We start from the raw sequence: 27,738 nt of genomic DNA, 5'->3' as shown, positions 1-27,738 counted from the left end.
AAAAATGAAATGGGCGGCAGTGATAAGGTTCTGCCCCTGTAACGGGAAGGTGATGTGTTTAAATCCCAGGTGAAAATACACAACTTTATAGATGTGTGCAAGCATGCTGTAAGTCATTCTGGATAAAATTGTCAGCCAAACAAATACATTTAAATAAAAGGGGTCTAAGATTCCACAGGAGCTAGCATGAATTAATAATGCAGTGGTAATAACAGATTAGAGGTTGCAAGCAAGTAGATTTTAGATTTGGAATCCCAAAAAGTCAAAATGGGACAGTCATAAAAACATACTGTACTGTAAGAGCTTACGAAGAAGAGGAAGCCACTTGGCCCATTCAGTTCATTTGCTAGATAGTAGCTAGTTGATCCAAAGATGCCACCCAAGTTTTGATTCCTTAAAATCATGATGTTCCCAGATATCTGGGTCTGCTACATTGGTACTGAGGAGGAGCATGAGAAGGAGGAGAATGAAATAGAAGCAATACCTAAGAGGCCCTTAAAAGATGACACTAGAATTGTTGGGGGTGAAAGAAGAGACACAGGACTGGATATATGAGGGGGCATTGCAGGCAAGAGCAGTACTGTAGGTCAGAACAAGAATGCTCAATTTCCTAGCATAGCTCAGACTGGCAAATGTTTTGTAAGAGTACACAAGTAATACAAATTTGTTTTGTTGTGCTTGTAATCCTATCTCTTCTAAAACCATGGCTTGAGATTTTTGTTGGCATATTGCATTGTGTGATATGCCACCTCTACAGGATGTAGAACTGCTTTTGTGAGTCACACTTCAATGTAATTGTTTTACTGTATGTGATCGAAGATCCAGACATATTGTAAATAAGCTTTCACCTGATATTTCCCATTGCATCCTCAGTAACGGAATTTACTGTTAGGCAACCCATCACAACTAATTAATTTTTTTGTTGGCCTGTGTATTAACAGTCAGCTCTGCATGAACTCTAAATGAAGATGTAGTTAATCTATGCAGTGATTATACTGTACATCAATAAGTAGTGAATTAAGTTAGAAAGAATTTCTGTGTGTTGTTTAGATAACACTCAGTCTTATGTAGATTATCCTGTGATGAAGGTAGGGAGGGTTTACGTTACATGTGTAAAGAGCAAGTAGTGCAGCAAGTTCCTTCCGCAGGTGAACAGAGCAATGTACAGTAAACATAATGCAGTCACCACTAGCATCCACCAAGCTTCCATTTCACACTTTAGTCTGGCTTTGCTTGTGAGCGCGTGTGGTCAATTATCTCAAGCCTTTTCATTGAAATTTGTGAGTAAGCCATATTGCAATTGTGTCAGGGAAGTACCTTAAGGTTTTATTGTTTGTATTATTTATATGTATTTAATTTTTTTATGAATTATTGAAAAGTGTGCGGTATAGGAGAATGAAGTGTACAGTTTTTACAAAATTGTTAAAGGGGAACTAGAGTCCCAGTGTCTGAGTGGTTCTTAAATCTTGGTAATAAAATTAAATTCATGACGATATATAGAAAAGTTTAATAAATTTTATATCAAGCACAAATCTTGAACTTTGTGAATGTAATGTAAGTTGCCATATTGTTGCAAACCCCTGGTCATGCCACAAGATCGAGAGTTTCCACAAATTGAGACTGACTAATGTAATGCAGTGTACGAGCGAATTATGTACAGGTTGTTTAAGTAGGATTCATTTATTGGCAAAATTGTCTCAAATCGAGAACAATATTTCTATTGGATTAAAAGAGATGTCTTCACAAGCCTGTTTGTTTACAATGCAGAAGGGGCGTTTCACTTCACTGGACATTTTGTTGCCTTATTCTGAATCACAGAATGTGGCACTGCACATACATGGAAATGTAGTCTACATGTGATGTAAATTGGAGGTTTTATAAGTTAATGTACATATTTTACTTGTGTTGTGGTTTGAAATGCACTAATCAGTGCTGATTCTTTCTAACCCGGGAATATAAAAATGACATTGCAGTTCCCCTTTAAAAGGTCATTCTTTCTGATTTAGTGTATTGTATATTTTCAGTGTGGGCTATATTTGGTGTTTATTCAAATTATAGGGTTCCAAAAACGTTTTTGTTTTAATTTACATCCTTTCTCTCCCCAAATATATAGAAAGGACTGCTTGCTGCTATTTTCTCCTGTTCTTGTTCTCTATCAACTCTGTGATCTGCACACAAACCTGATAAGCATATAAGAACCCAGGTGAGCCTGCAGTTCTGCTCTCTTCTCTCTCCTTCCTCACTTGCAGACTCAACTAAGGCAAATAAGGCAGGATTGCTGTTGGCACGAATGGTAATTCTCTATATGTATTCACAAAGGCTACAAGAGGGTTGCTTCTAAATGATGTACTGTAAGGTTCGGGTTATATAAGGACAAGATGACCTGAACCCTTATGTATCCCAGAGAGTGGGAGTATGCACTATGCTGGTTGTGCATGTTTTTACTGTAATATACTGTAAGATACCACTTCACTAAGAAACTGTGTAGATAAAATTGGCAGTGCTGCTTATATACAGTAAGTCTATTAAGAAAAAGAAGAAGAAAACTTTTTAAACCCAAGAGAGTCAGTAATTATGTATGTTTAATTGTTCTTATTTATTGCCTAAACCGCTTTTTTACATAATGAATAATTTGTTACCTAAGTTAGACTGGAAAGTAGCTAAGAATACATTAAAAAAACACACAAAATGTAATCTGAAAAGTAAAATAAAGAATCATTGTATTTTCACAAGAATCTGTTCTGCAATAATGCACTCTATTTGGAGAATGTTTTACAGTATGTACAGTATGTTATTTGTCATAAAAACATTTGAAAATAGCTACTGGATAGTAGCCCTTATTACCCTTATTTTTTTAAAAAGCCCAGCATTACTTATACTACAGTATATGGTATAGTGAAATGAGTTATTAAAAATATAGTAATCCACACAAGAAATATATGTTTTTATGGCATTTTTCTATTTCATAAAGGAAAACTAAATTGAATGAGTTTCAAGGCCTCTGGGACTCTTGAAAAACTCCTTCACTCTATTTAATTTTTTTTTGCTGAATTGAGCTTCTCTTGGAGATACACATGGGCAAGCCCACAGTTTTTGCAAGCTTCCTTTTGCTCTTCTGAGCCATTTGCATGATTTGCTTGCTCCTGAGTCCTTGTGGCTCCTCTGTGATTTCTTTTCATATGGTGCCTTGTCTGTATCACAGCTTTTTTTTTTGTCCTGGTGCTCTTTTTGTACCTAAAGGGCTGATAAAAATTCATTATCTTCCAAGATGCTGTAAAATCAATTTATTGCTCATGAAATTAAAATAACTTTTATCTGTTTTCATGTGTTGATGATGGATTCTGAGCTGTGCTTGTTCTTTGTGTAAAGAGCAATTGAAGACTTAGATTTTATCAATGGGCAGCACGCACATACTGAACAGACTCTGTTGAAGTTCATTTTAAATTACTTACACTTGACCTGGTCATACATGACTTGAAGAAGCTGCTCAGTTCTAAAATGAGATTCAGCAAGTTCAGACATTCAAAAATCCCTTCAATTCTGCATTTGCTGTTCAATTACAAACCTGACTTACAAACCTGAAGTGAAGTGATTTGTAATTTCAATATCTCAGTTTTATTCTATTTAGAAAGTACTATTCCTAAAGGAATTTCATCTTGGAATAGTATAAATACAAATCCCGTGCTTTCGATTGTCATAGGCACTCATTCCATAAAAATGGGAAAACTTGGTGATTGATGTCTGATAAGTATCTATGGTTGAATTAATTTTTCTTTGAATACAAATTGAATATTGCATCAGTAACATATTTACATATTGTAGCAATGCAGAGTAGCGGTCTGGACTCAGAATCTTGCAAGAGACGCAGCTGTTGAACGCTTCACCAGTGTTCTGTGCCTTGCTCAAGTATGCTGCCTTGCTGAATAAATGATTCCACAGGTGTTCATTGTAAATGAGAATTCCTCCATGGATTTACCCGGTAAGATTAAGGTAAATGTTAGTTTTAAGTACTGTAAACATATAACATTCCCTGTCAACAATGAAATCACATCCTTCCCCCCAGAAATAGAAAACCATAGAAAACAAACAGCATTTATTGTGCAGGATCTTTCAGATGGTTTTGTTTGCTTGCATTGGTTAAGTGATGACATTTGAAAAGATGATGAGTATAATGGTTTGTGTCCATTAAACCATTTTGAAACATTATATGGTGACATGAATTGCTCAGAAAAAAAGAATTTGATTTGTTTTCTGATGGTCATCTAAATTGTGAGGGAAATGTTCATGATGTGCAGGCAGTGGACTGGAAATGTCATTTATAAACATCTTACGACACGTTCAAAGTACAAGGTAGTTCTTCTCTCTAATTATAGCATTTAACGTTAGAGAGATCTCATGCTGAAAGATCAAGTGAGCACTCTTATGATAGCTGATGCTTGTCGAATTCTGTTCTTTCTCTCTCTTCTTAATGCTGCGTATTTTCCATAGAGCTGTTGAATGTCTCAGTTGTTTGCAGAATACTTCAATCTTGCCCAAGATAATGGCATTCAGTTTTGAATTACACCATCAGACAATGTAATAGAGGCCTCATTTTGTAACAGTATCTGAGCAATAACATTAGTGTTTTCTTCACGCAATTTGTCGTTTTTTTTTATCTAAACCTTTCTAAAGTCAGACATTGCAAACAATATTGGCCAAGCTGTGCTTGTTTGAAGGATGTGCTTTAACAAAAATGTGTGGTGCAGTATGTTCTGTTTATCTTCCACTGAAAGATTTGCTAGTGTTTTAATAATAGACTACATATGTACAATAGTTATACTGTATCTAGTATGCAACGTCCAGTACTGAATTAACAAGGACAGCTGCACTGGGCTACATCCAGAGCAAAAGTTTTCTTAGTCTATTATCTGTATCCATTTGTTCTTAATAAATGTGACATTTATGGTATTTCATATAAATAAATATAAAAATTTGATCTTCTAAATTTGCATGCATTAATGAAGTACAATAAATGTACGGGATGAAGAAAGAATGGCATGCTTAACAGTGAAATTTATACATGATTAACCACCATCCTCCTCTCCTTAGCTCCATCAATTTGTACGTCTTCAAAAATGTCCAGAAAATTCCTATTTTCCCTTTTGTCCCTGGTCTCAAGATGTGTTTCAGCACATAAAACCAATGTACAGTACTAACATATTCTCCTGCAAAGAGCAACTCAAGAATTAAGAATTTGTGACTGTGCAACATTGGCTCAAATTTCTTGTAATTAATTTATCCAATAATATTTTAAAGATCTAATTACTACCTTATATTGTTGCTGGCCTTTCTGTAAAACAAATTGAACAGGCCAATATGGTATAAACAAAGAATAAGTGGCTGAACGGGGTTAAATTGACCAATTAAAGAAACAAAACTTTCCATTGATTTTAAGTCCTGAGCATGTGTTAGACAGCTGAGAGATGCATACATTTATTTTAACACAGGGTGTATACTGCAAATTAATCCAAAGAAAGATTCAAAGTTATTTCACTTTCAGTCCATTTTGGTGTTTTTTGCTGCTGTACTGTTCGTGCATTGATAAATAAACCGTGATTGATTGATTGAATATTGACCCGTAAACATTTTATACAGTATAATTCGCACACAGTATGGGTGAGTTTTGTGACGTGTAACACAATATGAGATTGATAGTGCCTTCAACTGGGGAATCCTGGTTGTGACCAGCTAATGACAAAGCCCAGGTTCAAGACTGTGCTGTTTGGGATGTACAGTTCAGTCTTTACTTGCTGAGCTACTCTGGGAAACCCTTCCCCCCATAACACCGTCCCATTAATCTGTGACATTTTATCTTTCACCCATACTCACTAGTGACTGGACAGTTCTACCGATGGCTATCTCTTTTATTGGTTATTTGTACTAAAGTGATCTTCTGTTAACATAGATTATATTCCGTGCTACTTTGTACTTGAAGAGAGAACAGTTTTAATGTTTTACCTTGGACTTTGACAGACAGTTTTCTTTTGAAGAGTACAAGATCAAATGCAAAAAAAAACCAAACCTGCTGAATTGCATCTATTTTTGCTTTGCAAGAATACAAATACAAAGCACAGTTGTAAAAAAAATCTTGAAGTATTGATTACAGAAATTATATTTTTGTGTGAGAAAATGCTGGCATTTGGCAGCTTTTTGGATTAATGAGCCAAGTTGTTGCTTGTGGTGGGAAATTCATTTCATTTGCGTTGAAGAGATTATCTAACAGCTGCCTTCTTTTAAAGCCTTGGGCCATGATGGCTTTATGTCCCACTTGTAACGTGCCAAGCCCTGTGGCTGATTTCATATGGCAGTTGAGTATCAATTTGGGGGATAGTTCAGCACAAACCAACAGGAATGTAACTTTGGGTCTTGCTACAGTACTTATCCAGGTTGCAAAATGTCATTAAAAAGCTTTCAATTTTAAGTATGAAGGGGTTGGACACAGCTAGTGGTAAAGATATTTTTAAATATATTGAAAATACAACTGTGACATGAACGTCATTTCCACTAGTTGTTAAATACACTCTTAATAGCCTGCTCTCCAGGAAAACAAATCAGACTTCTTCTGCATCAAGGAATAGCAGCTTGTGCATAATCAACTTGCCATGGAAAGAGCAGTCTGAGTTGCCATGAGAGATCGCAAGAAGTGCTACAAGTGTTTCTCATCTGGCTTATTTCCATTGTCTTTTCGTGGGTGTGTTTTTTTTTTACTTGTGCAATCTTCAATCTAATTTTATAACCCACTTCTTATCATTCCATTTATAGCTGAGCTCCTGCTGTAGAAAACATAAACAAAGTGGTTTAAACCTGTATGGGGGCTAAAACTGGCAGTCAAAAGCTACCTGTGGTTTCTGCTGGGAGGTGATGGATTTTGGTTTAACCCCAGATTGTGGCTTCAGACCTCAGACTGAGTACATTTCCAACTGTAGTGCTAGACAGGTGAATAACTTCCATTTGATTAAATTAATGTTTTAGCTTAAATGAAACAACTGAAAAGTTGAAACTAGGTAAGAAACAATAGTTTGTCATTTCAGTTGTATCAAATGAATAATGTTTTTACATCTGCGTCACCCCACTGAAAAGAACTACGTTTTTTTTTCTACCTGGTCTCATGTACTCCAAATAGTTTTGACAGACAGTATATTTCTGCTTTACAGATGTGAAGACTACACCTTATGACTGGATACAAATTTGGCCAATAAAGAGGAAGTGGAGCGTTCAGCAGGAAACGGTGAAACCTGAATGGATGATTTTCTTTGATGGCGGCAGTTCCCAATGCTCCTCAGATGATATGCTGATTTGGATTACACTGGATGCGTCTCTCAGATTTTCTTCTCCCAGTTCAATCTGCAAGGCCTTAGAAGTATGTATTCCATGGGGTCCTTGAAGTTCCACAAAGGTGTGTTTTGGGGAAACGGCTTGACTGCCCGTTTGTAGCCCCCCCCACCCCCCCCTTCCCCTGCACTTTGGTTTTTCTGTTGTGTTCCCGGAGAGTTTTCAATTAACCAAGGAATGGATTTACCATCAGAAGCAAGCAAACATGGGAAGAAACCGTCAAGTCACAAGCTGGAAGATCAAAAGAAGGTAGGCCAATTTGGGCATTTTATACTTAAGTGGACTGGAGTCATGATGACTGATAATAGTAATGAGAGTAATCTTGCTTACATTTATTAAGCACTGAAGGAATGAAAATGGTTTTCGGTGTAATTTTTCTGTTAAAATGACTGTATTTTGCAATCAAAGGCAGCAGTGCAGTCAATGAATATTACTGCCATGGTTAGTATAATAACTGACCTTCAGTGTTCTTTGTGCAGAGCACAAATCATTGTACTGTATATTCATTTACAGTAATGTTCTGAAACTCATTTTCTATTAGTTGCTTGAGATTTCATTGAAGCTGATGACTAGTGTGTTCAATACAATCTTTCCCCTTTTCTTGTGTTTGAATGCAAGTGTCTGCCACCACATTGAATCACAAATAAAATGTAAAATTTTCCATAAGGAGACACATTTTATGCATGTGTAATTCTTAGTAATTTGAGAAAATCAAAGCTTGTTTTTTGTAATAACATTGTATTTAGGTCTCTATATGTCTACCTTTATACAGTATTTGTTTTCAAATTACAGTATATTGAGTATCCATACCTAAATTAGCACAGACTTGATAGACTGAAATTCCTTTTACATGTCACATGAAAGATAAGGTTTAAAAGAAGCACTACAGGACTAGGGGTCCTTAATTAAGTTTGGATTGATGTCTAAAAATACTGTATAGAGATATCATAACAAACCAATTGATTTCAGATGCGTATCATGACTTATAACAGGATATTTCAATAAGCCAGTTTATTAACTCATTTCTTTAAACGGATGACCTTGTTCAAAATGTGTTCCCAAAACATCAGGCTCAATTTATATATACAGTAGTTTTTCATTTTCCCTAAATTTGCAATTGTGTTTTCATTACAGTGCATTTTGTACTGCTTGAAACTTGCAGCTTATATGTAAAATGTCACGGTGCTTAAAGTATAAGTATACAAGTATAAAAGAGTATACAATATTCTCTCAGTTATTTTACTTACAGTCATGCACAGTTCCTGTTTTTGTACAGTGGCATTTTTTTTATTATTATGATTATGAATAATTATGAATTCCCCTGTGAAACAACTAATAGATTATTCAAAAGGAGTATGCATTTAAATGTTTGGAGCTGAAACCTTATCGCTCTAGTGTTTTTGGCTTTTTAAACACTTCCCCCTCCATAGTTCAAAAAGAAAAAGAGAAACATATGTGGTCAATGCAGTTTTAATTACTTCTGGTTTACTTGTTTCAACTGCTTTGTTTGTTGTTTGAATACCTCTCAGACAAGGCTTGAGAACTAGACATGAAACTCATTGTATGCAGACACACCGTCTCCTGTGATCCTACTGTGTGGAAAATGGCATTGTGGAAATTTTTCTTCTGTTGACAGCAGTATTCAGGTCTAGTCTACAACGTTAAGTTTAATTGGGACAGTTCCCGATTTACTGACCTGATTCTTAATAACAAACTTCAACCAGTAAATGCATTTATCTTCATCCTAGAACATCTGATTAGAATGGGCTCCCAGTAATAAATCAGATTTGACATTTGTTGTACCATTAAGTCACTATAAAATCATGCAGTATTCTTTTTCTACTGCCAAGAGACTGCTGAAGAGCTCTTTAATGCTGTAAGTAACACAAGCAAAGTGAGGGTAGACAGAATGGAGATGTTGTTGTGCTGGGCTACACAGGTTGTGTCGATATCTTCAAAGAACACCTGCTACCCTCCAGCATTGACAGTGAATATGCGGAGAGATTGTTGTATCTGAAGTCTTAGCCTTCATACGAGCTTTTTATTAGAAAAAGCATTGCTAGAAGAAATCACATCTATCAATCACTGCAGTAAGTCATATTGAGGAACAACATCTCACTAAAGAGAAGTTTGTGTAGATTAGGGCCAGGAAAAAAAACAATGGAGAAAAAACACAGATGCCTATGGAAAATAAATAAATGTGTAAATTTAAGCATGTACTATAGTTTCGATACCTTTTCTGTGGTTCATCAAATGCTTTGATTTGTGTGAATTGTAGGTGTAGTTGTACTGTGAGTTTTATAGTGAGACATCTTTTATTTCTGATATTGGTATTTTATGATCACATGGGGATTATGTGAATACCGTACATGTACATTTTGAATTTCTTCTTTTTCTACCTCATTTTCATAATATAAAAGTATTGTAATTAACTGTAACAGGACATTAATGCATTAACAAATAAATCAGTAATGTATATATGATGTCATTAGAACTGTGGCTTACATTGACAGTGATAAAACTGTGTTACAATGCTTTACTGAAAGGAAACTTGAAATAATCAGACTCTTTGTGAATGTGTTAATACTGTCTTTTTACCTTGAGATTTAATTGAGTTTCATATTAAGTAGCAAAGTCTTGATAGGTTTCTAAAGTTATTTTGAATACTGAGTGTACTGCTGCTTCTGAACTCTGGATGAATTTGAGGTATCCTACAAATCTTGACAGATTCTTCTGTATGAATATAGATCTACAAAAAAAAAACACATCACTTTGTAATGGCTCTGATGCCTTTCTACTGCTGTATCCATAGTGAAAGCCTAACTGAGGAGCAGCATCAGACTCATAACAACCCTCCCTTGGTTTGGTTTTTAAATAATAGTAAAAATGATCACGTGATGTCAAGGGATTGCACATATGATCACAGCAATTTTAGCTTAGGTCAAATGTAAGAGAAACAGGGACACTGAATTTGTAAAGTGTTAGTTTTAAGTGTATAACTAGTCTTGAACCCAGGCTTATTTTTTATAATAATAATAATAATAATTGCTTACACTTATATAGCGCTTTTCTGGACACTCCACTCAAAGCGCTTTACAGGTAATGGGGACTCCCCTCCACCACCACCAATGTGTAGCATCCACCTGGATGATGCGACGGCAGCCATAGTGCGCCAGAACGCTCACCACACATCAGCTATCAGTGGGGAGGAGAGCAGAGTAATGTAGCCAATTCATAGAGGGGGAGTATTAGGAGGCCATGATTGGTAAGGGCCAATTGGAAATTTGGCCAGGACACCGGGGTTACACCCCTACTCTTTTCGAGAAGCGCCCTGGGATTTTTAATGACCACTGAGAGTCAGGACCTCGGTTTTACGTCTCATCCGAAGGACGGCGCCTGTTTACAGTATAGTGCCCCCTGCTGGCCCCACTAACACCTCTTCCAGCAGCAACCTTAGTTTTTCCCAGGAGGTCTCCCATCCAGGTACTGACCAGGCTCACACCTGCTTAGCTTCAGTGGGTTGCCAGTTGTGAGTTGCAGGGTGATATGGCTGCTGGCCACAAACACGTTTCTCTTTTTAATTAATGAATGCTACCTACGGGATAAAAGTGTACAGGTCACTAACTAGTCCCTGTATTTCACGTCAGTTTTAGTGGACAAAATAATTATTTGAGATCCTTATAGTATTTTAAGGCTGTAGGAGGAGGAATTATGAACTGGAAGACTACTGTAGCTGCCTGGCCACTGTAAATTTTTACCGAACCCAAGAGATGTGATGACGTAATGGGATAAAAGTATAATTAAATATTAATAGAATGGTTATTGACAATTCTCATGGTGTTATTGAATTCAGAGATGCTTTATCTGTAGTATAATTTCTGTTTCCATTTCCAAAGGTTTTTGTACACAAATAAAGGTTAATTTTTATAGACTTTTTGGATATCCTAAAATACAATATTTAGCTTCACTGCTACAAGCATTGATTTAAATCCAAAAGAAGAACTGTGATTTAGCTGGCCTAAAAATGATACTTTTATTTATATTTTCTGAGATTGTTTTCACTGTATATAGAGAGAAACAAACAATGAGCTTTCAAGATTCAAGTAACAGCCTCAGAAACCTGGGAAAGAGAACACTGCCAAAAACCTACACAGCAGGTCAGCTAGAGAAGTGAGAAACTGCGTTACCAGCTGAATTAAGGGATTTTAGGTAGGCCAGATTGTGCAAGCACAGAGTGGAATTTAGCCACATCACCAAGGTAACACCTCTTCTTTTATGAACAGTGTCATGGGATCTCTTATAGCCAAGTTGTTTTAATGTTGCATCTAAAGAATGGAACCTCCTATAGCACAGTGTCTCTGTGTACCTTGCTGGGACATTAGTTTTAAAAATACTCTTCCTTCTGCACCAGAGGGATCAGTAGGTGACAAGAATCACCTACTAGGCTATAATGCATGAGCATATCGTATGCACAAAACAGTATATGTATATCAGGAAAATGCATATCATTATGTATTTTAGACGGCTACAGTACAGTATATTGTTGTTTTTTATACTCATTTGGGCAATGATTGGAATAATACGTACATAATCCATTAGTTTAAGTATCAAAATTATGATTAATCAAAATAAAAATGTATAGATGTTTTGATTTTCATTTTGATGAACGAAAAAATAGTAACTGTATACTATTGATGTTTCAGAGAGGAAAATCATACAGTTTAGAAGTTGTAGGTTGGAAATCAACAACACTTTATGGAATATAAGATACAACTGACTCTATAAGTTGAATTTAAATTTAAAGCATAATACAATATTTTTGGGAACTTTAAAGAATAGGCGAGACTAAATTCTACTGTCAGTTCAGGTTTTTATAAGGCTTAGAAGATTTTGAAAAGAAAATTAATTTTTATATTCTGAATAAGGTTAAAATGGTTAATAATCATGTTTGTCTTGTGAACAAAAAATCTAACTTGCACATAAAAATTCTTCCCTTCATTTATCGTAAGCAAATAAAAATAAAAATTATGTGATGAAAGGCTGAACTATCATTAATTGTTGCGGAATGTTTTTGCACACAATTTGAGATAAACTGCACAAACAGTTGTGAAGCCTGAACATTAAGAAGGGGGTCATATATTTTATGGCTCTGCCGGGAGACAGTGCAGTCCCTATGAATATTTAATAGTCAAAGTGTGCCAAAATGGAGTGGCAGAAAGGCCATACAGTTGGCAGATTGTGATCATCTGTGCCTTCCATGCTAGCAGCCCATACTGTAGACACAATAGATGTGTTTTAGAAATCTCTGAGCATAGTTGGCTGTGCTTCCTTGTTTTCTGGGTGCACTTATAACCGATATGCTTGATTTCCAGAGAATACCAGTTTTTGTGGAAGAAGCATGCATTTTCTTAGGGTACACACTGAATTTGTTCATTTTTTACATTATATTTTTACAAACAAAATGAGGCAGCAAGTAAATGTGTACTGGGGACTTGTCCTTTGTATTTCCACATCTGTATGCAAGGTCTCATAGAAGTTACCTTCACCTTTGGCACTGTTATACCCCACTGCTCACATTGTCCGATAAATATTGATCTTGTTCTTGTGCAATACACTGTATCACTTTTCTTTTTTATGAGTTTCTGAACTTTCAGCAATGGACAATAGTCTGAAATACACAATAAATATTAGAAAGCAGTCAGAGCAGTTAGAATTGTTTCTTTCACTCATGATCACCATAAAGGAACCATGCTGAGATTGCCTGTTAAAGGTCAGTCAGCTCTTTAGCACACAGCATATTGATTGTAACTGAGTATCTGGGCCTCCTTCTGAAATGTATAATTTGTAGCGTTCATTAAATTTAAAGAAGCTTATGTGAACATACAACAAATATATATTTTTTTGAGTTGGCTGGGGTCACCCAGTACTTTTAGTACTGATTAAGTTTTCCTCATTTTAGGATCCTCAGTGAAAACATGCATGAATTCCCGTATTCTGTGTTTTTAATTAAAGTGTTGAAGACACTGTATTGATGAAAATGCAAAAGCAAATGTGTTTTGTGTATGACACTCAATAAATAATTCATGTTTGTAGCTGATATTGTAATTGCGATCTGTCTGACTTTTGAAGCTGTCTGCCGGATGTAGAGATTGGGGATTGGGGGCAGAGAGATCAACTTTAAAGCCCTGAAGAGGCATGTCTGTCCCAGTAATCTCAGTCCCATCAATCCTGTGTTTTAGAAATGTTTTAGAATAAGAATACACACACAGGGCAATCTGCAATGCACACACACACACTTGCCAGCTTAGTTACACAACTGCAGTTGTCTTCTTGAGTCCTGGTGGGACTATACAACATATTCGAATGCTTTAAATACTGCATTTGCCAGCCAAGGGTTAATTCCTTGTTAATTCCTTGCTTTAGGGAGCGCGTGCTACCTGTTAGTTAAAGGTAAAAACTTCGAAATTCTGTAACACACTCTTGCAGTCCAATATTCCAGTTCCTAGCATTTCATTTTCTTAGATCTCATACAAATGTACTGAACTAAGTGTTATTTGGTTCTCATTGTTTTAATTCCCTGAGGACTCTAAAATATGCGGTTAGTTTTAGTAAACTACAGAGTCCAAGAGAAAGCTTTATTGTTACCTTGTAATTTGCTCAACAGTTCCATAAATATTGTCACAACACCATTTTTTGCTGGAACAAGAAAGATTTTCCTTTGTATTTAAACTGTCAACTTGTCGAACTTATTGCTTTCTGAGACAGGTAACATTGCATATTTTAAGCATTTTACTTAATAGAGGTGACCTAGCAATACTATTTTTATAAACGCAACATTTTTTTCAGAGAATCTCTTTAACATTTTAATTCATTAGGCTTCTACTGAATTATGATCAGTTTATTTGTGAATCATCATGCAATACAGCATCATCACTGATATCAAATATTGTACAAATTAATTTAATCTGAAAAATTAATGGGACTCAGACATCTGCAAAGACACGCATGGTGTGTCAGAGAAGGATATTTTAATGAGCCACAGATGTTTCTGAACTTGTCTGACATTATTGTATAATCTAATTTCAGAATACTCAGGAGTGGCTTTTATGTGAAGGATTCTTCCCATATACGGTTAAATCAACATCCTGCCTGTAAGATTTTTTAAATTACATTTGGGGGGTGTGTAGTGAAAGAAAGAAAGAAAAACCCAAATAGTTAAATATATTGTTAATGTGTTTAATGCTTCGAGTTTAATTGATTAATTTCCACATTGTATAGTAGTGAACAATTTTGGCTTTTTCAAATCTAATCCTTTTTGCAGTATGATCCTATTTAAAAGAAATTGCATTTCTACTGCATTCATCCATCTTCAATTACTTACAGGAGACTAACCTCTTAGACAATAGGCACAGGGCAGGATATACAGGTACAGCAGAAGGGCTGACAGTCCATAACAGGGCACTCATACTGGGAACAAGTTTTAGATATGCCAACTAACCTAGACTTTAGACTTTGGAAGAAACTGGACCCCTTGGTGAAAACCCACATGACCATGCAGAGAATATACACATAAGGTACAATATTGAATCTGCTCACCACTAAGCCACTATACGACCCTTCTACTTGATATTGTATTCATGTAGTAACTAATGCAAAGAAACTTCAACACCCCAGACAGTCAATTGCAAAACATTTTTTTTCCAAAACAACTGGGATGGCTCAAGAGCAATTTGGCAATCGATTCAAGTAAAAAAAAAAAGGTTCACCCAAGAATGCTAAAATAGCCTCTTTTGAATTCTGTCTCATATTGATACAGATCACACTTTTTCATCTCAAGGGTTAAGCAAATGTACATTAGGAAGTACAATGCTATTAATTTTGTGAAAGGTATTCATTTAAAATGTGAGCTGAAAGGTGTTAACTCATTGCGTTAATAAATTCGCTATTTTTGTGGTAATGTACCTGCATACTGTATACTGCAAAGTATTTTATCATGGAGGTGCATTTTAAAAAAATAAAACAGTGTAGCCTTAGTTTCAGAAACGCGCAGGCGATGTACGTGTATTAAATAAAAAGGTGCAGTGTATTTCAATTCTAATCTGTAAGTTATTATTTGATCTACAAGATAAAAGTGTGGTGTATGAGAGCTAGTAGTGATCTCTATGGAAAAACCCTGCCAGCTTTTTAACCTTGCATGGATAAAATATTACCAATGTGGTTGTGTCATGTTTTATGCTGCTCACTAACCACTTTGATGTAGTTTGTGTTCAGTAGAAAACCATACTATAAAAACCTCGTTAGGTGAACTAATTTGAGGTGAGAGATTACCCCCCTCTCTCCCCCATTCATTGTACACACCTGCTCTCAATTTGTCTTCCTTGAGCTACAAGGGACGTGAAACATAGAGCAGCAGTGTTTCTCACTCTCAGGCAAGAATAGTAGTGGTTAGGGACCAGAGCGTGTTGCACTATTTGTCAAATGCTTGTGGTGGGTCCACATCAGGCTTAGCAGGTGAAATGCATGAAATACAAGACAAGAAGAAAGAAGTGTTTGTTGTCTGTTCACCAGCTGAAGGCACTGTCAATGGGGTTAATCTTTTTCTACAAAGTTATTAGGAGACTGTTCAGGTTTTGGGAAAAGCAGGTGAAGACACTTCTTCAATCAATCAAAGGTTATGTATCAAATGCACAACAATGCGGCGTGCAGCGGTAGTTGCTGGCAATTAAATGTCTTTTTTACGAGCTCACGGGGGGGGGATAAAAATCACAAAATTAAAGTTACATAATGATAGATAATAGTGCAATAGAAATTGAATAAGAAAAACTCAGACAACAAAACTCAATATAAATACCACACCCGAAGAAGGCTCCACGTTGTGTTTTCTTTCTTCTCTTTTCAGCATGGAATAAACCTATTACTTGTTCAATATAAATAGAGGTGCTATGTGTCCAGGGTTCTTGTTTAGCATTCTTGATCATTTTGTGTTGGGGTGAGGGGTGTAGGGCTCTTTTACTGTGGATTAATGATAATAGCTTCACTTCCCTGATACTGTATATCGTATTAATAAATGTTACTGAAAAAATGTATTCTGAGAATACAAAAAACATGCGAAAATGTAGAATTGATCATTTTAAAGTTGGCATGTGAGAAGCTAGCACGGCACTACAGTTTTTAAAATCGCAGCCCGGGGGCCCTGGGTTTAATTCTGGATCTGAGGTGCTATCTGTGTGGAGATGTGCTCCAGATTCCTCCCTATAGTCCAAACACATACAGTACTGGTAGGTTAACTCGCTTCTGGGAAAGCTGGCCCTGGTGTGAGTGTGCGTGTCTGTGTCTGTCTGTGCCCTGCCTTGCACCTGTTGCTTGCTGTTGCTTGACCCTGAATTGGATGAAGTGATTAGAAAATGGATGTACTGTATGGATAGCTTTGTGAAACATTAATAACTTAATTATCTAATATGTTTCTCATTAGATCATTAATAGACACACTTTTTGCATTATACTTTTTACATACTTTGCATTACTGCAAAGTAATGCTAAATATATATAAATTTGGTATCCTTTTATATGCTTGCTTTTATCTTCACTTGTTTAGAAATGTACAATATACAGACAAGAAGACCTGCTAACCTTTAGGCATTATGAGAGCTTTCAGTAAGGACAATGATTTCAATTCAGTAATTAAAAGTTAATTGTGAATGCAACTAAGAAGACCTCACTGCTCTTTAGGATCAGGGATGATCTGATTTTATCGAACTAAAATATTATTTTTACAGTCTCGCACTGTTGAGGCAAGGGGCTTTCATTGAGTACAAATGAGCAAGGAGTTGTTGCTGTTGATGCTGATACTGGTGAGCTTTTCTTTCCTCCTTTGTGTGATCTTGACTGCAGCTGTCTACTGCTTTCTGCAGCTGCCTACAGGGAGCTTTGGCAAACACTTGAGAACTTTATTTATTCATGGATAAGTCATTGTTTTTTTTTAAAAAAAACAGCAAGCATGTGTTTGAGCTAACGAAGCACAGTACCCTAGTAGTATATTACCCCCATTATCCTACCTTTATAACCGTACTGTATAATGCCTTCAAATTTTAAAGATCTAAAGGGGTGTTTTGTCAATATTTTTGTTTTATTTATTAGCTATTGAACCTGTTGGCTGTTTTGTCCAGTTGTGATCGATGTGAAGTCTTTTCTTGACATTGTTGTGAAGAAAATGTAAATCAATTGGAATCTAATATTAAACTGATGACATGAATGCTAGCATCAATGCTTACTTTTATGAGGAAAAATTGTTACCACCTCATTTTCTACAGTTCCACAGAAGATGTTGAAATGGTTTGGCGTGAATGCAGTGAGGGGTTAGCAGTGGCACAACCTTAAGTGACAGCTGTGAAATGGAAAGCAGAGAAAACGTGTTAAAACCTGATGGAATGAAAGACAAATATTGTTTTAATCTTTTTTTTAAATGAAAGTCATTTATGCAGCTTTCAGACCTTTGCCTACGCTGCTCCAGAAAATATATGTTTGTAATCGCACTTTCAAATACCAATGCGCTGAGGAAATTTAATTTGTGTTACAGTATGGTTAAAATTCTGGGAAATCATAATGAAACATGATTCCATGACCCCAACGAACAAAGCACAAAGCAAATGTGGTTCCTTTTGGAAACCTGATTGAATTACTCAGAAGCTTATAGTAGGTCGGAGATCATAGTGACTATATCTGTCCTGGATTGAGGGTGTCTGCTAAGCATATAGATAATGATGAATTTCATTTCTGCAGATAATGTACCCTTACTTATTTTTTTTTATTATTTGAGATATGAGACCTAGTCCAGTGAATGGAAAAGGAGAGAAATTGCAGGGAATAAAAGAGAGTGAGGGTTTATCTCAAGTTTTCATGATTTCTGTTGCACCCATTGTGCATTTCAATGAGATCTTGGTGGGCTGCTTTGTTCATGAAAGGTCTGGGCTGGGAAGATGGAAGGATTGACAGAACAGAACATATTTGCACAGAGGTTATACTCTTTGAGTTCAAAGCCTTTTTTTAACTTTGCGAGACAGACATGTTCGAAGATATATGATTTTGAAGCTGTGTTCAACCTTGTGATGCCATCCAAAAAATCCTCTACCACAAGGAAATTAATTCCTTGCTTTAAATCTTATGTAGTTAATACCATGTTTTCCTTATCGTGAAGCACCTGTTAGCCAGATCCTAAGATTGTTTCTGCTGCTATAGTAGGTTGTGTTTCACATTGATTGTATTAGTGCTGTGATTCAGACATACTAGATTTATTAGTAACTGTAATGTCTGTGAAGACTTTGAATATTTTTTCTTAGGCATTCTGGCCTATTGCCTAAATCAAGTGAACTACATACTGTGCAGCCTTTGCCATTTTGTTGGTTAGGGATTTGGTTAAATACTTCTGTAATATGAGAGCATGAGTTGAAAGATCCCAAGCCAGTAATGTTATACACAAAAGCAGAAAAAACTAGACTTCTACAATGAGTAAAATAATAAAGCACATTTCTAGTGTTTTATGTCAAGCACTTGACTCACTTTTACAGAAGATCTAGAAATAGATGAAAAACCTAATAAAATCCTTCACTATTGAATCTGTATTTGAAATATATCCTATAGATTCTGTATGTCATTAGAGAAAAGACAGCTCTCAAGTATTCTGAGTTTAAACTGTCTATGAACATATATCTGGCCACATCATGTTGGCAGACACAGTACATCAGAGAAAATGTGTAATCCAACAAGGGCCTCTCTCCAAGCATTTGTATGTACTGTATGCTTTGCTATACATTTGTTGAAGTGTGTAATATGTCCACTAGAGGAAGAATAAATTATTTTTAAGTCCAAAGCAGAAAAAAGTGCTGGTTGCTTTCTAAAAAAAAATGTTTCAGACCAGAATTCCAAAGGAGCTGTTTCATGCCTTTTATGTTGTGCTGTTATTTTTAATCCAGTTTTTCAGAATGCATTAAGTAAAAAAAGGTGGTAATTGTGAGGAATCCACTGTTGAACTTAATACAGTGTACTGTATGACAGTTCTCCTAAACTTTCCACAATGTATTTTCTACATGGAAAATGTAGGTTTTTATTTCGAAGTCCAGACATGCCTTTCTGTTCTCTGCAGTATAGTTTAGTACCATTATATTGCTTAAAAGAAGTGGTTTTAAAATACCAAGAGCTGGGTATGCAAAAAACGTAAAACTTGACAAGAATTTATTAATTTATTTCTCAACTCTAGTGATTATATTTGATGTATCGGTATTTAAACAGGTGATAATTTAGGAAGGATTGTGCTAGATGTTATCTCTACAAAATTAAACAAGACTGTGCTAGATGTTATCTCTACAACATTCTTTACAGCTAATGTAAGTGTCACACTTTGTCATGCCATTTTCTAAATTGTCTAAATTCTTGTTTGTCTTGAGCTAGTGCCTCAGTACTGCAGGAAGGACAGGAATCTTCTTTGGTGATTTGAAAAATCATCATTAGAGAGAGACAGCATTACAGCATGTTATACTGAGCTCACTGGGTCTCCGAAGCTAAGAAAAGCCGGCCTGTTTCAATCTGGAGCGGGCGGTCGCTAAGGAAATCTAGATTAGATTTCTGCTTCAAGAGCCAAGTAAGTGGCACTTTTCCCTCTGGCTAGTGCTTTCTGACAACTAAAGCCACAATATGGTGACAAGAGACACTTTGTGAGAGAATCCTTCGAGTTAAATTAGTTCCTGAATGCTTTGTCATTAATGATCTTATGGCATTTTTTTTAAATTCCTCCCTTAAATTGTTGAAGTAAATTCTCTCTGTGTACCTGTACATGACCTGACGTTTTGGAGCTGTACATCACAGTGGATCCTCTCATATACTAAAGGTTTGAGATCTTCTGACATACTGTAAAAGGCACTATACAAGTGGAAGGGATAAAATTCTCTCACAGTAAATTCTCTCAGCACCACTGACATAAAGCAATGAGCATGTTGTGTTGAATGACCCCCTCTCTCTTGTATTCTCTAAATTGTTAAATATAGACCTGCTGAGATAAACATGTTCTAATAAGTATGATGTTATTTGGTACTAACTAGCAAAGTATTTTTTTTAAACGTTTAGTTCTTTTTTTAAAGAGCTTGCTATAGTTTTCAAACAATAACATAAAGGATTTGACTTGTTTCTTAATGGCTACCTTTGCAGACAGGTTTTCAGTTCCGATATTATTGTGCACATATTGTACATCATAGTTTTCAGATGTGGAATATAAAATGAGATCAATAAGGAGTGACTCATACACGAAATGGCCGCTGTGAAGTTGTCAGGCAGCTTCTGCAGAACTTTGGATTTGTGGCTGTGATTTCTGAGAGAAATTGACTGGGAAGCCTCATTCACTTTAGGGGGCTGATTGATATAATGATATTCATACAGTAGCTAAAGAACACAGTGGTACTGGATTTTGCACAGTGAAATCTTCCCTCACTGTGTGAAGGCAGTGGGGTTGAATGTTTGCCTATTTGTTTTAAAATTTAAATGGCCTGGATCAACATTTTAAAACTGTTCTGCATATTTTTTTTGTTCCCTTATTAAAAAAAAAACAAATAACCAGGGGAAGATTTTTGTTTTAAAGGAGGACTAATTAATTGCAAATTAATATTTGTGGAAATATTGTTTTGTCACAATTTGGGTAAAAAACTTTCAGTAACATTATACTTTGTGTACATTAATCACCTTGTGTAGGTGGTTTGAAAGAGTTAAATATTCATATGCTTGTTTCATTTATTTAACAAGCTCTGTTTGTTTGTTATCAGTGCATTTTCCTTTTAAGCATCATTATCTATCTTATTATCAGATGCTTTCTAACACCAAGGGATTATAGACAATTGATAGGCATTAGGATTTAATAAATTCCCTCTGGCTTATGGCCATTACATATTGTATTCAGCTTTTCTCAGTTGTAACTGGGGCTCCACGGGTGACACTATGGTCTTGTTAGTTTGAATTAAGAAAAGCAATGCATGGCCTTAATTATGCATTGGAATACAGGCAGGGTGAAAGTGGGGGATTGATACAGCACTGCAAGTAGTATCAAGCTAAATGGAGCTGCTCAGCTAATTGTTGTCATGTGTGATGTATATAAAATGAATCATATTAAACCAGCAACTAAGAACAAACACCCAAGGATTTAAATTGGAGTTGCTCTGACTCTTATCAATGAAGAAATACTGTATGGCTTCTTTTTTTAATTTGAAAACTCTGTGCGGGAAATGTCCAACAGTGGTTTTAAGCTTTTTTGAGGAGATGCACTTAACACATATACTGCTTAACCTTTTTATATAAGGCTAGAATAATTTTATCTGTTATATTGATTGGGTGGTTTTTCAGGCTGCTGAATTTGAGAAAAAGTAGATGGTTGCTGTCTCCAGCAGCATGATTCCTTAGTAAATAGAGAGTATGATTTACCTCTGAGGAAAGCATTTGACTTGAATGCCTTCCTTGTTGCCTAACCGGTTGTGTTTGTTTAGATATGTGATGAATCGTGAGCAACCCCACATTTGTAAATCAGCCCGAAGAGAGAACTGCAAACGAAGGGAAGAGTTTCTGATTCACGCTTTTGTGGTTGGGTCTTTTCACTAACCTCTGTCTTAAGGTTAGGCAGGTCACAAGAGTTTACACTAGGGAGGATAATTTGTCTTCAGTTAAGACACAAGGCTTTGCAGAGCTAACCTGGGGAAAAAGAAAACACTGTAAGGTAATTAATTTAAAGTAAAAATTTAAAATAATAAGCAACTGGAATCTAAAAGAACTCTTGTTGGTATGATGAAATTTGTTTAATAAAATCCATGCTTTGATGTTATTCTCAAGAAAATATGCAACTATTCACATCTGCTTTAAAGGCGGTTTATTCTTATTGTGTTTATTGTGTTTAGTAGTAGATTTCTAGCACATTTGCTCAATTGTTTTCATATTGTACAGTTGTACTCCTGTACTTGAGTCTTGGAGTTTTTAAAGTTATTTTGTTCCAAATGTGCCATACAGTACATGCCGTCTTCTGAATTTCACTAATGAAAACTGAATGCTCAGCTTGTGTTGTCAGCAGCTCCTAAGGAAGGTAACCTTTGGCAAGTTTTCCTGGCACAAGATTAGCTATAACACAATTTGAGGTTGTCACAGTAGCAACCTTTAGATGTATTTAGTGATAGTAAGTCAACATTTATTAATCATAACAATGTAACACAGGCACTTTGGCTATTGGTGTTGGCAGCTTTCTGACTTGACTTTGAATAACATTTTTATTCTGGGATAAACTTCAGAACCTGAAATGATGGGGTTTTTTTTTCAGTATTATTATATTCAGCAAAAATGTCAGTTCACATTTTTCTTCATGCTTTAAAAGTTTCCAGATATGACTTGCCATTGAGGATTCTGAGAATTTGATTTTTTTTATCTTTATGCTTTCGTTCCCTTAATAGATATTTATATTATCTATAGATTCAGTCATGTGAGTATTAAAGCCAAATGTAGTGTGTTTGGGTAATACAAAAGTATATTCAATTATTATAAATTCATTTTGTAGTTTCATCCTATAGCGGTCAAAAGGTGATGAATTTCAATGCTTTTTCAAACAAAAGTGAAAGAGCTGCCATCTTGGGATTTAACTGAATGGTACCTATTGATTTTCCTTACTTAAAACTGTTCATTGAATCATTCATTGAAGTGCTCTTTGTAGTGCTGAAGGTACGTTACAGGGATTCTTTGATATATCTAGTTAGTACTGTAGTAGATTCTTCTGCAAATCTCTGTAATGATGCTCCTTGTGTTTTATACTAGAAACGTTTTATGGGGGAAGATCGCAAAAAAGTAGAATGTTTAATATGTGGAGCTGCAGAAGTCCACTTTAGAAACAAATGATCAGACAACTGTTAATACATTTATAATTATAAATTAAACAAGCTACCTTCTGTTAATAATCCTGGGGTGAGTGTTAAGGATGTGTTACTCACTATGGTCATGATTGAGGTTGTGTTGCTAACATGGATTTAAAGTAAACATCCTCTACCACAGGTACAATTACCATTTAATGCTAATTGTTTGTGCTCTGCTTCCTTTTTGAGCTGTTATAGATGAAATGTATTTTCCATTTGGAAAAGAATGAAAAACAGGTGTTAGTAAACTATATGCTTTTTAAATAGATATAAATGGTTTTTAAATAGAACAGAAACTTTCATCTAAAGCGTTAGTGGTATATCTTTGTTTCATTTGCAGAGATTGAGAAGGATTTTTGAGAAATTCATTGAAGACGATAGAAACCATCTTATCTGCTTGAATCCTGGGTCCATCTTGTATTTGTGTAAACATGACTGTGTTTAAAATAGCACCTCTATCATAGGTACGCTCTATTTAAGCTTCTGATTGCATTTTTACCATTTTTATCCCTGGAAGTTACTTTGCCAGCTGCTGACCTGTCCTGTTTTTTCTTTCATTGTGAATTCTGAAGAGATAAGAGACCTACTGGAGGTGAACTGGCTGTAGGCATTGGCAGGTGGTACATTGATAATGCCAGTTTCCTTCTGGTGGTGTGCAGAAAAAAATAATCTGTCATCTTACGATATTTGATGTTCCTCGTAAAGTGGACAGAAAAATGTAATTTCCTTAAACCCACTATGTGGTTTAGCTCAATGGAATGGAATACTTGATGCAACATGACACATAATACACAAACATGATGCCTTGAAATATTTCAGTTTTAATTTCCAGAATGTATTTTCGAATGCACCACAGGAGGTATACGGGTTGTGCTTTGTAACCGTCACAATTTAAACTGAATCCGTCTATTAATTTGTAGGTCTCAAGGATGTCAAGTATAGAAGATGAGACCATTTTGCTATGTTGCACTTTGCAGTCGATTGTGTTAGTGCATGTCACAGTCACAGACATGGCCTTGTGATCTTGCTCTCTCTTCAAACCTCTTGTAGCCCTGCGGCGAGACATGGCTATATTAAGAACAGCAGCTGAAGTCTTCAGTACTCTCCATTCAGCAACTGCATTTGGATTAAAGTTTCACATGTAATTAACGTGATGCTTTTGGCAGATATATTGATGAATCGCTAAGAAACAAGCCAAAAGAAAAATGTTTACAATGTATTGGAAGAATGTCACAGGGATTGTAAAGTTATAATATAACAGAGTCAGGCTATAAATGTGTCAAGGCACGTCTTACAGGTACTTCACAATAACACAACTTCTGATGTCCCATCAGCTGGTGCACCTGAGATTAAAAATGGTCTCATCTGCTGTCTTCAGACATGCATCTTTTTTGAAAGGTTGTACACCTTTTTTAAGGAGTTTTTGGCTAGAAAGCTTAAAGGTTAAAAATCTATACACTGTATCTGTTCCTTGTTTAGATTGGAAGGTGGCACGATGAATTTCTAGTAAATATCTAGGAAAGGATGAACAAACAAGCAGAAGACAAGATAATTTTGCTTGCAATATAATAGGCATGACTGGTGGCAAAATGATGCTGAGCAAAGGACACTGAAATAATTAATTGTATTAGAAGATGTGATTGCATTTTCCATTGAACATTTTAAAATGGTACTTTAATGAGAAACCTCTTATTTTGTCTCCGTCAACAAAAGTTTCATTCGTTATTGCAACCTTGGGCCAGTCATAATGGCTGAAATACTGATTATGAACAACTGTGCAAATGCACTTTTTTAGCTGGGTGAAGGAAGGGGATTTCATTAATTTTCTTGATTAAGAAGCATGAAGCAGACCTGACAGTTGCATTTGAACATACAGTATTTGTGTGAAACAGTTTTTATTTAATTGATTCTGAATGTGGTTTGGTTGTCAAATACAGAATTTTACAAACTCAGATTTTAACTTCATATACTGAAAAGCCATCTTTTACTGTGAACAAATACAATTTCTAAGTATCTTTTTTTTGTTTCAGAAGGTGAAACATTACTTGTTTCAAAAGCATGCATTTCACATTTCCCAACAGTTATTTGAAATACTGTCAAGTTGATTAATTTATAATATCGTGTGTACAGTGTTATGGAGTGGTATGACAGAAGGAGCTAATTGGCAGATACTGTGATATTGAATTGAGAATTAAAGTGACATTACAGCCTTGTAGTTTTATCCATCTGTACCTTAAGAACTAGCACATTTTAATTAACAAATGCTGTGGTTCATTCTTATGACTACAGTACACATTAAAAAGAATGTCCTCACATTATGGTTTATTTTTCTTTACCTTATGTATAATGTGAAAAAGTATATCAAGAAGAAGGTGCTGTTCTCCCAGCTCTCTTTCCATGTGAGTCGGGCTCTTTTAATGATGATTGCTCTTGGCTCATTCCAGAATCCTGGGAGCTAGAATGCAGATAAGCCATCCACAGACACATTCGCTTAATACACAGTCTTACTTCACAGTATCTATTCATCACACTGACAGGCAGATGCACTACAAATATAATCACAGTAATTTACTGTGTGTTAAATATTTCACCAGAGGAGGAATTGGTCCCTCTATGTTGCCTTCAGATGTGAATCACAATTAGATATTTACTGCTTCACTGTGCAGGTCTTCTTAATCAAAGTAGTGCATACATGTTTCATTCACAGAAGCATGGATGACATTACAAAAGCAAAAATTGCAGTGCCATTTTAGACCTCTATATCAAGTAGTGAAGTAACTGTAACCATTTGTGACTCCTAAATCTGTTCAAGCAAAGCACTTTTGTGAAGCTTTGTTTAAACATTTGGAGTAAAAAAAACCCTTCTAATAGTTTATCCAAAGGTATCAAAGAAAGGTTTTAAGGTTATTAAAGAAAACTCATTCTCACATCAAATTATAATACTGAGAGATTATTTAACTGTCTGGACAGTATTAAACCGGAGCTCTATTTAACAGACATTTTATGTAATATGTTATTTTAGCTGTTTTCCATTTAACGATTAAGCTAATTATTTTTTTTATATTACCTGCTGCAAATCTGGTTGCTAGCCAGTCTCCATTACCACTAACTCCAAGCTGTATTATAAACAGAACACATAAATAGTTTTGAAAACATCAATCTTAATTCACATACAGTAGTACAACTGTTTTGTCTGCAGTTCCCTTGAAATATTTGAACATTCTGTCTGAGAACTTTTCCTTTGTTCTAAGTTGTAATCACCTGCTTTAAGAATAGTTTAAGGGGAGAGAGATTTTTTTTTTACAGTATCAAAGCGTTTGCTTTGGTTTCCAGGCATGATATGAAATATTAATCACCTAGTCCTCAGGCTGTGTTCATAAGCCGGTTTCATGCTGGTAGCCCATGGTGTTGCATTTACCGGAAATGTCATTTGGAACAGTGTGCCCTAGAATGCCCTTTTCATTTATTCAGCGCTGGATGCATCCGGTAGAGCCCCCTGTAAGTGGCAGATGACTGCTTTCATCAGACAAAACAGATGAGGTTTTTAGGGGGGCTTTAACAATTTATGAAAAAAAAATACAGGTCAGCAAGTCAGGCACTAAACAACCCTAAAAACCTCCGTTGTTTGGTCTGCAGGATGGTAAGATTAATCCTGTACATCAGTACATATTTGAAGGCCTAGAGCATTTAATTAAAAAAGGTGAAGACTACACAAATGGCTTTACAAATGACAAAGTGCAAGGTTTTTAATAACTAATGACAGTAACTTGTGGACAACACAAGCTCTGAGACAAGGAGCTTGTCTATGCTTGTCTATGATGGGAATATGTTGGATATGTTTTACCAAGCCATTATTACTTTCATATTAATCTTAACCACTTTGGCAAATACAGTATACATATTATATACATCTACATTAGTGTATAGTAAATCTTGTGTTTGTAAAGTTTGTGAACCCATAGGTTGGTCTGGATTCTCATTGATTTTATTCTTACAATACGATTGGATCTTTATGAAAGTCTCCATAAACATTTAAGATTAAATGTATAAATACAAAGACATATAAGATATATTTGGATTATTTAATTAGGTAACAAAATGATCCAGAAGTAAATATCTTCATGTGAATAGGTATGTGAACCCTTAGGTTCAGTAAGTAGTGGCACCTCCTTGAGCAGCAATGACTTCAACTCCACATTTCCTGTAATGGTACTGTACATCCCAGTCCTATAAACACAACAGTTTGAGTTTTACTATTCATCATTCTCTCACATAATCTTTAATTAATATTGGCTCATTCTTCCTTACATGACTGGTTTAAGTTGTGACATTTGAAGATTTCTTTTCATGAACAGCCTGTTTCAGGTCCTGACATAACTTTTAAATGAGGTTTAGGTCTGGAATTTGTCTTGGCCAATCCAAAATGCTAAATTTCTTCATCAGTCAT

At 35.6% G+C, this 27,738-nt stretch overlaps 1 protein-coding gene across 1 annotated transcript in view; it reads left to right on the top strand.

The window, feature by feature from the left end:
* nav3 (neuron navigator 3) overlaps positions 1-27,738 on the top strand; it is a 424,757-nt gene that overhangs the window by 86,269 nt on the left and 310,750 nt on the right. Inside the window, exon 2 of the mRNA XM_088647283.1 lies at positions 7,194-7,620. Within this exon, the coding sequence (XP_088503409.1) occupies positions 7,549-7,620 (72 nt within the window). The 5' untranslated portion in view covers positions 7,194-7,548. The remainder of the gene's footprint in view (positions 1-7,193; positions 7,621-27,738) is intronic.

Source organism: Lepisosteus platostomus, chromosome 9 (genome assembly GCF_059453375.1).
Source record: "Lepisosteus platostomus isolate fLepPlt1 chromosome 9, fLepPlt1.hap1, whole genome shotgun sequence".
Taxonomy (NCBI): domain Eukaryota; kingdom Metazoa; phylum Chordata; class Actinopteri; order Semionotiformes; family Lepisosteidae; genus Lepisosteus; species Lepisosteus platostomus.
The sequence above is the reverse complement of the archived record's forward strand: the minus strand, read 5'-3'. Positions and strand labels throughout refer to the sequence as shown.